The sequence below is a fragment of the Xylaria bambusicola genome (assembly GCF_022495145.1).
Source record: "Xylaria bambusicola strain CBS 139988 unplaced genomic scaffold F5B22scaffold_9, whole genome shotgun sequence".
NCBI lineage: Eukaryota > Fungi > Ascomycota > Sordariomycetes > Xylariales > Xylariaceae > Xylaria > Xylaria bambusicola.
This window is the reverse complement of record NW_025953562.1, coordinates 468,305-481,240: the sequence shown is the minus strand read 5'-3', so window position 1 is coordinate 481,240 and position 12,936 is coordinate 468,305. Positions and strand designations below refer to the sequence as shown.

Sequence of the window (12,936 nt, the reverse complement as noted above, 5' to 3'; positions counted from 1 at the left end):
ATAATAACTTTTTCTTTTATATAATAGTTAATTTATTAAATTTATAGCTATATTAATATATATTTATATATAATTATTTAAATTTATATTAGCTTTATTGCTTATAGTATTATAAGTATTTTAAAATAATTCCTTTATATAATAAATATTATAAGTGTATAATTATTATTTATAAGGGTAAATATAGGAGTTGAAATACCTTTTTTTATTGGCGCCTAAGGTTTTTTTGCTGAATTAAATGGAATTGCTATAGTGTACGATAGCTTAAATAGTATAGAATAAATTTATTAATAGGGTAACTACCTTTTTTTATACTATATATAGGGTATAAATAAATAAAATTAAAAAATTAAAGCTTAATGGTAAAGCTTTTATATAGGATTAATTGATTATTAGATTAATTTTATTAATAAATTAGGTACGACCGGGTATTTGAATAAAAAAAATTATTAAAATCTTATTGCTATATAACGCATCTCCCACTTGACCTGGCCACCCAATTAAGCTGGCCACCCCCCTAACCTATATAAAAATCCAATGTTTCAATCTGGGATAACTTAACCAATATTGGGCCTATAATAAAATAATTAATACCATTGAATTCGTTATTTAAAGGGGAATCCAACGGTATTTTTTACTATTTTTTATAAAATTTATTTAGCGAGATATTAAGCAATATGCTAAAGGGGCGCTAAGCAAGGATTATTTTAGCGCTTACTTTAGCGTATTCCTTAATAACTCCGCGAATATAAATCGTAAAAATTGGTAAGGGGTACCGTTAAATAGCTCCTCTTATTACGAATCTAATGGTATATTTTATTATTTTATACGACTAATATTCGTAAAGTTATTGAATTATCACGTGATTAGCGCACCGACGTTTTTTGTATGGGCTGGTGGGGTGGCCCGGTCAATTGGGTGGCCAGGTCAAGTGGGAGATGCGTTATGCAATTTATAGGCCTATCCTTTATATAGAGATTTTAGAGTTTATATAGCTATAAAATAACTATATAATTTGAAAGTAGAAATATTACCTTTATATTATTCCTAATAAACCTTATAAAATTTATAAAATGTTTTAAATTAATTAAGAAATTTTTATATTTAAAAGTTTACCTATTTATACTTTAATTTATATAATAGCTTTTCCTTTAAAAGATATTAAAATCGATGCCTTTTTTCCCTTTAAAATAAAAAAGTAATATAATATTTAATTAAAAAACTTAAGGTTTAATAATATCCTTTATATAGAAAAAGATTATATATATTTATATTTTTATATATATTTTAATCTTTAATAGCTTATATAATAATATATAGCCTTTAATTAAAAACCTATTTTATTAATTATTTATTATTTAATTAATAGTATTAATAAATATATATATTAAATATATTTTATTTATTATTATATAAAAGTTAATTTATTTAAATAATTATATTATAATAAAACTACTTAATTTTTAAAAGAAATAATAATTTAAATAAAAACTCTATCCTCTTTAAATTTTTTACTGGTATATAAAATAATTATAAAGATTTAAATAATTAAGTATTTATTATATAATTTAATCTTTTAATTTAAAACTTTTTCCTTTCATTAACCTTTTTAACCTTTATAACTTAATAGTAGGAATAATTATATAATAATCTTATTTTAATTTTATTATTAATCTTATTATATAATAACCCTTTACTTTTAAATCTTACTTTAAATTAAACTTTATATTAATAATTAAAATTATTATATAATAACCTAGGTTCCTTAAATATAATTTTAAATTAAATTTTAAATTAGATTTAAATTCTAAATTTAGCTTATTAGGTAAATTAAAATCTAAAATAAAAGGTTTAAGCTTTTTAAAAGTTAAAATAGAAATATTATTTTAAATATATTTTATATAACTAAAAGGAACCTTTATAAAGATATTAAGGTTAAAGGTAATATAAAAGTTTTTAATTTAAATAATTAAAAGGTTAATTTACTTTTTAATAATAATATTATTATATAACCTTTAATTTAAAAGTTTATTATTATTATAAAAGAAGCTATTTTTATATATAATACCTTTATTTTTAACTTTAAGTTTTATTATATAAATAAGCTTTTTTAAAATAGGTTTAACTTTTTAAACGTAAATAGGAATTATTATATAAAAATTATAAAAGCTTTTAAAATAAAAGAATTTTTTATTTTTAAATAAGTTTTTTATTATATGGTTAAAGATGCTTAATTTATAGGTTTTAAATAAATTTATTAGCTTTTTTCTATTAACTTTAATTATTACTTTTATATAATATTACTTTTAATTAAAGTAGGTATAATATTTAGGTTTAATTTTTTATTATATAAAGGTTTAAAGTTAATTATTTTTATTTTAAATAAGTACTTTAAATAAATAAATAAATTCTTTAAATTAATATTAACTTAATTATTTATTAATATATAAAGAATAATAAAAAAAGGTAAAATATATATATAGTTTTTAAGCTTTATTATATAATAATATTTTATTTTTATAATAATATAATAATTTTTAAATGTTTATTTAAATTTTAATAGTTAGATATTATTATTATATAAGCTTTTACCTAGATTTTTTTATAGCTATAAATTCATGCTGTGATTTCTTTATGTTCTTCTAGATATAGTTAATTTATTTATACATTATTAGTATTGGAGTACGATATTTGGGGTTAATTACCGTGGGGTTGATCACCGAATGATTAAAGGGCGTAAGAGTATTGAAGTTAGGGCTAAAAGTAATATTCTAAGATAGGGCTTATAATTTAACTATTGTACGATAAATTTAAGGCATATCTTTTTCATTATTATTTAGAATTTTAATAGCTTAAGGCTACTTAATTAAACAATTAAGGCAAAATAGTCTATTAGGAAAGGTAGCCTTAAGTTTTTAATATATATAATGTTTAATATTATTAGGGTATATTAAACTTATAAAAGAAGGAAATTCTATTATAGATATTATAATATTTAAAATACTTAAATAATTATATAAAGGAATAAAAAAAGTAAAAGATTAATTATATAATAAAAAAGAAAGGGAAAATTAAATAAAAGGTTAAAGTAAGAGATTTTTTATATATATATTATATTTATAATTTAATTTTAATATATAATACTTATTATAATATATATATAATTTATATTAAAAGTTTATATAATATAGCTTTTATTTAAAAAGAAGTATTATTATAAGATTTTATTATTTATTATATAAAGGTTTATATATTTATATACTTTTTTATTTTAAATATATAAATAGGTACAATTTCCTTTATATAATAAGTAATATTATAAGTAGGTATATTTACTTTTATATATTTCTTATATATTTATTTATTATATATATAATTATATAAAGTATATACCTTTTATATAGTTATATAAAACTTTATTTTCCCCTCCTTTTAACTTTTCCTTTTTTCTTTCTTTTCTTTTAAGTTTAATAATAATAGTAATAATAATAATAATAGTAATAATAATAGTAATAGTAATAGTAATATTATTACTATTATTATTATTATTATTATTATAATATAAGCTTTTTTTCCTTTTTTTTATATAATAAATATTAATATTTTTATATAAATAATATTTCCGCCCTTTTTACCTTTATTTTCCCTATTAGGGGATAATAGCTAATACTTTATTATTATAATATACTTTAATAAATAGTTTTAAGTTTACCTAGCTATAATATTATTATTATATAAGGATATTATATTTTAGCTTAAATTTTATTTAGTTAGTTAAATTATATTAATACCCTTTTAATTTAATTTTAAAGGGTCCTATTTACTTTATTTTACTTTAAGTATTATTATATTTAAAGTATTTTAATTAATAATATAGTATAGCTATTTCTTAATTATATATAATTATTAAATTACTTTAATAACTATTATAGCAATTATAAATATTAAAACTATAAAGCTTATTACTTTGTTTAAAATAAGCTTAATAATAATAATAATAATAATAATAATGATAATAATTATATACCCTTTTCTACGTTTTACTAGCTAATAAAAAAAAAGCTAAAAATGTTAAGTTATTAATCCGGTTATCCAGCTAATAATTTAGCTATTAACCTTATTATTTTTATTTAAATATATATTATTTCTTTTTATATAATTAATTTTTTTCTTTATTTAGGTTAAGGTAGGGTTAGGTATATATAATTTCTATTATTAATAAAACTTAAATAAGTAAAGGTATTAAAATAACTATTGGGCACCTTTATATAATATTTTAGGTAAGTAACCAATTATACAAAAGTATTCTAATAAAACTAAGACCTAATAATTAAATAGATATATAGTTTAATTAAATTAGATATCCTTTCGTACGATAATAGCTTATATAAATATAATCCCAAATTCTATATGCTAAGTGCTAAGTGCCAAGTGCCAAGTCCTTTAGGCTATCTCCGATGATTTGTCCTATGTGGTCCCACTGGACCTTCATGAATGCCACCACAGCCACAACTATACATTTCCAGCTCAGGGCTTGACGTTAGTCAAATGCATAACTTTAGTAATCCTGAAGACTTCAAAAAACATCAGAATTCATAGGTTGCCCTTCAAGCAAGCCAGTTTACTTACTTGCTTCATAACCATTAATTGGATATATGCTATGTTGACAACAGCAGCGCCTTTGGGGTTCACTAAATGACAGCAGTATCAGAATCGTCATTACATGAGGCGCCCACCTTGTGCCTAGAGATACTGAGGCAGTAGCGTGAGACGAGTCCGCAGCCCCATATCAACCAGTAACTCATCAAAGATCATCGAGACTAGGCTGGTCTGATACTTCGTATGAGGTTTCAAAGCATTGCGACTCACGTGTCGCTACGGAGCGGGAGATCGTGAAAGCTGATCAGGAGTTCGTTATGAGTTATGAGTTGGGGGTTTCAAGACAGGGGCTGGGTTTACAATGACCGGACCGGCGCCGGAAACTCAACCCTAGTCTGTTTCTCAGCTCTCGAATGGTCTCATGATATGGCCCTTGACATTCTCGCTTTTCTACGCCAATGATGTGAATTGAGGCCCCCGAGACTAGCACACGCTAGTCCTCCTTATACACTAAGAGTCTGCTAAGAGATAGGAACCCGGCATCTTGGTTCGTGCTAATAAGAAAAAGCCATCAGATCAACATGTCTCCGCATTTCAATATCTCCAAACCCCCACGATGCCATCAACTAGAGCTGCAGCGCTCATCGCCCTTCTCGACAACATTCAAGTCATCGATTGCGAAGATGATTTTGATGGCCAGGGCGATCGCGTAGCCGTCGCAGAAGCAACGCGACGACTGCTCGCTCGTCTGGAAACGCCCTTTGAGCGCGCATGGCGCTTATCGTGGATTAATGGCAATACGCATATGGCCGTGCAGGTCATCATGGACGTCGGAATATGGGAGGCGTGGTATCTAAGCAAACAACGCGAGATCTCACTCGTTGAGCTCCACGCTTTGGCTCGAACACCCTGCGATTTGAGGCTTATCCGTGAGTAGGCGCATTTTGATGAGGCAATGGCTCAAAGTGTCGCTGACGAAGTATGCAAGGTCGCTTGTTTCGTCTTCTAGCTGCGGAAAACGTCATTCGCGAGCTCGGAGAAGATCAATTCGGTGCTACCGCCTTCTCAGACGCTTTGGGGCAGACCAATGAGCCTGTCGCACAAACGATTCTGTCGGGGTATGTAGTAGGCTCATTGCTATCCCTTCAGATGCTGCGTATCCCAAATATACTAACAGTCAGGGAGAACACATCACGGTTTGGATTCGACTCGGAAGTTCCCAGACTTCCTGGCACAGACAGCTTATGCTGAGCCCTTAGACCCCACAAACTCATGCTATATGGACCTAACACCCGAGCGGCTGGGCATGTTCGAGCGATGCCGCGCAAATTCGGAGTATCAAGCTAGCTTCACCGGGTTCATGCGTGGGCTCACAGCTTATAAGCTTGACTGGACTGAAATCTACGACACCAAAATCATCATGAGTGACTTTGACACGAATAGCGAAGCACCGCTCTTTGTTGACATCGGAGGTGCTCATGGCGTAGATGTAGAACGCTTACTGCGTCGATATCCCGAATTGCCGAGCGGAAAACTTATTTTACAGGACACACCAGAAGTCCTCGCGCTGGCGAAAGTGAGTGAGAAAATCACAGTACTGGCTCACGACTTCTTCACGCCTCAACCCATAAGAGGTCAGTAGACGAAATCCTCCGGGATCAGCCCTGCAGGGATAATTTAGACTGCCCCTGAAATGAACCTTCCTTGAATGAGGGTGAGGCTGACGTAATTGACGCTACTTTAGGGGCTCGAGCTTACTTCACACATGCTATTTTACACGACTGGGATGATTCGGATGCAGGGCGCATCCTCAATCAAACCGCTGTCGCAATGAAGAAGGGATATTCGAAGCTCCTGCTCTACGAGACTGTCCTTGTGAGCAAAGGAGCGAGCTTATATCAGAGCGTCTCTGATGTCAGTCTTATGCATTTGATATCCGCAGCCGATCGAACAGAAACGAGATGGAGGGAGCTGCTTCGGAAGGCCGGTTTCGAGGTCCTCAAGATATGGCAGCACCCGTCATCATTAGAGAGCATTATCGAGGCTGAACTGGCATGAAGTAGAGGAAGCTTGTGGTGCTACTGGATGCTTCTATGCCCATATGAGAAATATTTGGATACAAAGGGTATAATTGCAGATATACCCAATAATTTCCCTTGGTATAGTAATCCTAAAATGTGGCTTGTTGTTCGCCTCCCTGTGTAAAAAGGTCAATGCGAGGGGGTCATTGGATCCCGGTCTGGTTTTCCTAGCTGGGGGAAGACGTGGAGTGAATGGTAGCCATGCAAAGTTGGTATATATAATGATGTTTGTACTTTTAAGACATATTGAAATATTCTCTATCCCTTGTCATACCACATACGCATCAGTCACTGACTCACGCCATCCCAGTCGGCAAACATTATATGCTTTATCCTCCATATAAACTGCAACAGCACCCATAATGATTTCGCAGCGAGATATTTTTCTCTCTGCTTCATATTCAGAGTTCAGAGTTCTACCATCATCAGTCTCGGGCAGCGTATGGGTCAACATCCTGATCTTCTCTCTTACATGCCTACTGGCCTTCAATAGCAAGGGTTTCCTCACCAGTCAGAGAAAACACACATATCCCATGTCGTAACCTCTATCTAACTTGTCCAGTCGCAACCAGCAGAAACAAAATGGCTTCTAATACGCCAGAGTCCAAGCCCTTCCCAAAGGGTGTGGTTGATGAAATACCAAAAGTGTCACAATGGCTTCGGAGCCCCGCGGCCATGTTTGCTGGCTCCCTTCGCAACCATGACTGCAGGAACGGGGAGGGCCTGCTGCGAGTATCACGTAATCTCATGAAGAGCCTTAGAGAAGAGATATCGGTATGTTTGATCATTGAATTGCTGCCCTCCGCTTCTACTTGGTGACCTTTATTCAATGTAATTTTTTTATTCTTCTTGTAAACTCCGCTGACTTGAGAGGTCCGAACCAGAACTACCCGATAGAGCATGCCCTTTCCGCCGTCTACTTCGACGGCAAAGATGAAATACCAGTCAGGGAAGGATGGGTGTCTTACCTCATCCCTATAGATGCGCCGGCAGGAACCATGGTCGGAGACTCCTTGCTCGACCCGGGTCATTATGTCCGAATGGAGACATTTACTAAGATATACGGCCACTTTTACGCCATGATTTACGAGTCCCGCGACCTAGACACCGAAGGGGACATGTTCGCCCCGATGCTTGCCGACAAGGTATCCCGACAGCCAGAGAGTAACGCTGTAATCAACGGCACCGAAACGGGCAAGCACACGGTCGCCAGCATCGACGACAACGACACATTGCGAACTTCTCGAAGAGAATCATAAGATAACATCAACGGGGCTAGAATTTTCTGCCGTGGAATCGTTCTATGAAAGAAGGCGGTGTGAGCTAAGGCATTATTCCTTCGTGATAACATATATAGTTAGAGTATTACATGGACACAAAAAGTTACCTTGTTAGGCTATCCTTGCTTATTGAATCTGGATACATATATTCGAGTGGAAATTTACATCTCTTTTCGATACATTGTACACTATTTACAATGCGACAACTCTTGGTCTCGAACTATGTGACGAGAGGTGGAGTGCATTAAAGTGTAGAATATATCTACTCCTCCCATTCTGCCCATATTAGCCTACTCACTACTTTCATCGACCCCATAGTCGTTTTGCTGACAAGTGAACGCATTCGATATGCTATAGTTCGCCTTGCAAGGAATCTCACCTAACTGCGCATCCCACGGTTCCTCAGTCAGATGCGACGTTGTAATTCGTTCACTACCATTGTGGCTTCTTACAGGAGCAGCAGTAATGATTTCGTCTGACGAAATACCTGACTCCTATCATTCTCCCAGATAATCCCGACAGCCCATTAATCTCAGCTCATCTGCCGAATAATAGGGGTATAACACACAAATATGTCGGAATTCATCTTTGTGAGTATCGGATTCATGGCGATTGGTATCATTTGCAACGCGCAATGGCGTCAATTTGGTTCCATTCTCGTGACCGAAAGTAAAAGCTGTTCTAGGTGAGGAATAGATAGAGGTCAGCACGTGCGCTAGCAGTCTGGATAACGTAGCTACATACACGACTGTGTGTTTGAGGTACCAAAACTTCCGAAGGTTCGACCATCAGCTTTATTCGATGAGCGACCGAACAGTCCGGACGTCGTAGTCGTGTTCCCAGTTGTGGTTGTGGGCGCTGGGTTGCTGAAAAGTGTGTGGTTCGCAGCTGGTTTAGTGTTGCTGAATAGACCGCCTGTGGTTTGGGTTTTCTCGGTGGCTGTAGTTGTTTGGGCGCCAAATAGCCCGAGGCCGGGGCTGACGCTCCCACTTGTGGTCGTGCCCATCGAAGCACCGAATAAGCCTGGTTTTGAAGTGGGACTTGCGTTTCCGGTTGCATACGTGGGATTGCCCCCTACATCAGGACTTCCGAAGGGGCTTGGCTGTGCTGGAGGCTTTATGGTTGTACCTGTTGAGTCCGTAAGTATGTTATGAGAGGGCTGTGGTAGCAGAGTAAATGGACTTGGCCCACTGAATGAACTGAATGGAGGAGCAGAGGTTTTTTCCGTAGCTAAAACTTCTTCAAAGATAGACTTAGGAGCATTGCTGGGATTTTTGGCATTACCCTTACTACAGGATTGAGGCACCTCAGGTATCGAAGCTGCGTCCGATGACGAGGGTGTGGGAATTGATGGAGTTTGTTTGTCTTCGTGAATTGTAGTGTCGCTGACTTTAGGGCGGATTGGCATGTCCGGTAAAACTAGGTCATGTTGTAAGTGCTGTTTCTGGTTGCAGTATTAGATGGAGAGGTATCTTTGGCAGCTCCCGTACCTGTTGATTTTCTGCCCCTGTAGGCCTTACAGAGATCGAAACCTTTCTGAAGCGTTTCGCACTCAGCTTCTAGCTCTGCCCTCTCGATCTGCATTTCAGAAGATTCCGCCGCTAGCCGCTCCAACATGTCGTCTTCCATTTGCGAGACCATACTAGTTGTGAAAATGGAAGGCAGGTCCTTGATAAGGCAGTTTTCGACAGCTAGAATGGTTACATTATCTGTGAAATTCCGTAACGATAACTAGGTCGGGTGAGCCAAAGTTGTTTCGCTAATGAATGAACAAACATACCTCATAATATGTCTCTGCCTTGTCAATAAGGTCTTCCGCCCCGGACTCGCCCCTTCGCTCTGACGATAAAATATCAGCGAGTTGGCGTTTACCATCTTCAGTGAATATCTCAGGACGACTAGTGAGTAAACCCTGCAAGACCTCTCCATCTAAGTGCTTCTGACGACGTCTTGCCAAGGTCGCGCGGAATTCTGACTCTGAAGGTTGAGGGTATCCGCTTCGAAAGTGGCAGAGAAGCTCTTGCAATTTGGATTCAAGCTTCGATGTACAGCTTTCGAGGAACGGATCGACGATATTCAGTAGAATGGCTGAGTAGGTCTTTTGATCTGGTCCTGTAACAAAAGCCATAAGTCTTTCGGTGAATGTTTTTACAATTCGCAATAAGAGGTCGATATGACAGCGAGCAATCGCCTCCCATGGGTGTGATTGATCTCGGAATAGCTTTACAGCAAGAAGATCGTTCGTGGTTCCTGGGAATTCCGTACCCTGGTTGGCAGACGACAAAGGCTCTAGTTCGGCACTTATTTCGCTTCTCGTGACCTTTTCAGGCTCGGTAAAGGAATATTGAGATTCGAAAGCTTTCAGAAACGATGGCAGTCTGATGTCTTGCCTTTGAGTGCGCTGAACTCCCTGCTGTTCTGTAGGGGTCTTGTCGGGTACGATTATGCGTCTCGAGCCTTTAGTCGCTATAACGTAGGCAAATGTCTGATTCAATTCGCGAACAAGGGCGCGAAGCTTTCTAACCCTACTCTCTTCCATTGAAGTAGTTGAAACATCAGGATAGAGGCCACCAAAGAATTCATGGGAATAGTTGCCCTCAATCGCACGAAGAGACAGCAGTTGAAATTGAGAGGCTATCCTATCCAGGTGCGCACGAAGCTGAGGCGGCGATGATCTCGAAGTGCCTAAGCGCTCCAGGGAGCGCTTACGGGTGTCTATACTTTCTTGTATATCTTTGATGAGAGGATCTATATTCTTCCGAATGTGATCTAAGAGTATGTTGGAAAGTTTCTTTCGAAGTGTATCGACGCCTCGGCTGTTGGAGGGAATGGCAGACCAGATACCTGATTCAAAGAACTCTTTTTCCTTCGAGTCCCGTTCTTCAGGCTGCAGCGAAGTTTCCGTTTCGCCCCGATTACGCAGGACATGCCATCCAAAAGCTAGTCGCAGCCGGGGTTCTTGGTTTCTGGCTAGTTTGATGAACGTATCTTCGTCGCGGGAGCCTGGAATGAGCAGATCAGGCTTGGTAATGATACCAAGAGTCCGCTCCTGATTCTTGTCATACTTGTTGACTTCTAGAAGCACTTTTTGCATTACGACTTGGCTGCGTGCTGAGACGATAGCCAAAATTATGCTGTTCTTCCGTGCCATATAGGCCCTAACGAGGCGGTCGACAATCTCTTGTCCATCAGCTGGCTGGTTTACGTCCAAAGAGTGATAAAAACCAGGGAGATCAACGAGGGTTAGGTGAGGAACGTCTGGCGAACATATCTCGATACGCAATACATCTTCTGAAAAGGTAATACCATCTCGAAGCAAATGAGTCTTGGCATTATCGATGATACGCGATAAGTCGTCTTTGTCGAACGATGTCTCGTTGAATTTATATAGTGGCTCAGTAGAAACAGACGCAGGCTGTATCTGAACATTGATTTTGACTTGTTGATCGGTTCGAAGCACTAGTTCAGTGGGAAACCGTGTGCACATCTCAGCCTTTACAGGAAAGCGAACGCGCGAGATGGCTTCCAGCACAGAGGACTTGCCAGCGGATTGATCGCCAACAACGATGATTTGCGGAAGATCTACGAAGCGACCAATACCATGCTTTCGTAGGTCGTCTATGGCGTCAAGTAGAACTTTACGCTCACCACCGAGCTGCTCGATGGCATCCGAATCAAGGGAAATGGTGGTCATTGCGATGAGAGGCGGACGGAACCCAGACGCAGGTATAAATTGAGCTCGAAGGAGAATGTGTTTCTGGAATACTCATGTAAGTAGAAAGACATGAACAGATATCAAGCAGTAGAGGTCCAAGATAATATACGACGGGTAAGAACTCAGTAGGTAGCCAAGGCAAGCATTAAATTTAAATGTGGAAGGCAAGCTTAACTGCGCATGTAGTGAACCTAGTTCGGCTGAAGGATCAGCTGAAAAGATATCACATGTTTTTGGGACAGACCCGGTTCATTGGTTTCACTTGCTGCGCGGCGCACAAAGAGAACCAACATCCGTAACGGAGAGCCACACACGATGCTCGTTTACCCGCGCGCCATCGATAAGTTGATAACCGATGAACCTACGTCTACCAGCACTGTGTACATGCTCATTGCACAAATGATTCGTCGGTATTGGAGTCGTCATGTAAGTAGGTAGGTAGGTACCTACTTACCGTCAGGGTTGTGAGAATAGTAAGTACTGAATTAGTAATTCCTTAGTATTTACTTACTAGCTGAGTATTAGTAAGTAAAAGTATTCAAGGCACTGGAAATTAGTAAGTAAATAATTACTAAAGAATTCTTAGTATTAATAAGTATTAGTATTTAAAATAGGTAATTACTAATTACTTACTAATTACTTATTAATTCATTATAAGAATATCGGTTTAAAAAATATTATTTAATAAAAAAATAAAAAATATTGCTTAAAAGAATAATTATTTATTAAAATAATAATATATATTTAATATTTTATATATAATATTATATATTATAATTAAATAATTATTTATTTAAGTAATATATTTCATTATACTTTTAAATGAATTATTATATATAATAAAGGGTTTTTTTTTTTTTTTTTTTTTTTTAAATATTATTAGTAAGTAATAATTACTAAGGAATTACTAAAGAATTACTAAAGAATAATTAGTATTAGTAAGTAAATACTCAAGGCTAATTAGTATTAGTAAGTAATTCCTGGAAATTCTTTAGTAAGTATTAGTATTGGCAAATACTAAACTTACTTACTAATTTCACAACCCTGCTTACCGTATACAATTGCATACTAGGATGCAGATAGGTAATTATCCTTGCAATCGGCCACCCTTGATCAGCCTCTCGGACGATGATGTAAGATGTTCACCTGTGCATGCAGCCGAATGTGCGAACCGCGCAGTTACCTATGTAGCTAACAGCATTGTGTACATGTATACCTAGTATACTATTGAGCGGCAGGCTTTAAAGTTACTTGCTGATGA

At 35.8% G+C, this 12,936-nt stretch overlaps 3 protein-coding genes across 3 annotated transcripts; 2 read left to right on the top strand and 1 right to left on the bottom strand.

Moving 5' to 3' along the window:
* Nucleotides 1-4,506: 4,506 nt before the first annotated feature.
* On the top strand, nucleotides 4,507-6,961 carry F5B22DRAFT_596555 (putative O-methyltransferase). The gene is made up of 4 exons (XM_047974242.1): nucleotides 4,507-5,528; nucleotides 5,588-5,717; nucleotides 5,785-6,233; nucleotides 6,344-6,961. Exons 1-4 carry the CDS (start codon nucleotides 5,216-5,218, stop codon nucleotides 6,655-6,657), a joined length of 1,206 nt encoding a protein of 401 aa, XP_047833349.1. The 5' UTR covers nucleotides 4,507-5,215; the 3' UTR covers nucleotides 6,658-6,961.
* A 14-nt stretch (nucleotides 6,962-6,975) lies between these two features.
* F5B22DRAFT_569656 (uncharacterized protein) lies at nucleotides 6,976-8,031 on the top strand. The gene is made up of 2 exons (XM_047973145.1): nucleotides 6,976-7,454; nucleotides 7,565-8,031. Exons 1-2 carry the CDS (start codon nucleotides 7,263-7,265, stop codon nucleotides 7,937-7,939), a joined length of 567 nt encoding a protein of 188 aa, XP_047833348.1. The 5' UTR covers nucleotides 6,976-7,262; the 3' UTR covers nucleotides 7,940-8,031.
* A 665-nt stretch (nucleotides 8,032-8,696) lies between these two features.
* F5B22DRAFT_634715 (P-loop containing nucleoside triphosphate hydrolase protein) lies at nucleotides 8,697-11,654 on the bottom strand (the record flags this gene model as incomplete). The annotated part of the gene is made up of 3 exons (XM_047977018.1): nucleotides 8,697-9,379; nucleotides 9,451-9,691; nucleotides 9,741-11,654. The coding sequence occupies 3 exons, from the start codon at nucleotides 11,652-11,654 to the stop codon at nucleotides 8,697-8,699; spliced, it is 2,838 nt and encodes a 945-aa protein (XP_047833347.1).
* Nucleotides 11,655-12,936: the final 1,282 nt, after the last annotated feature.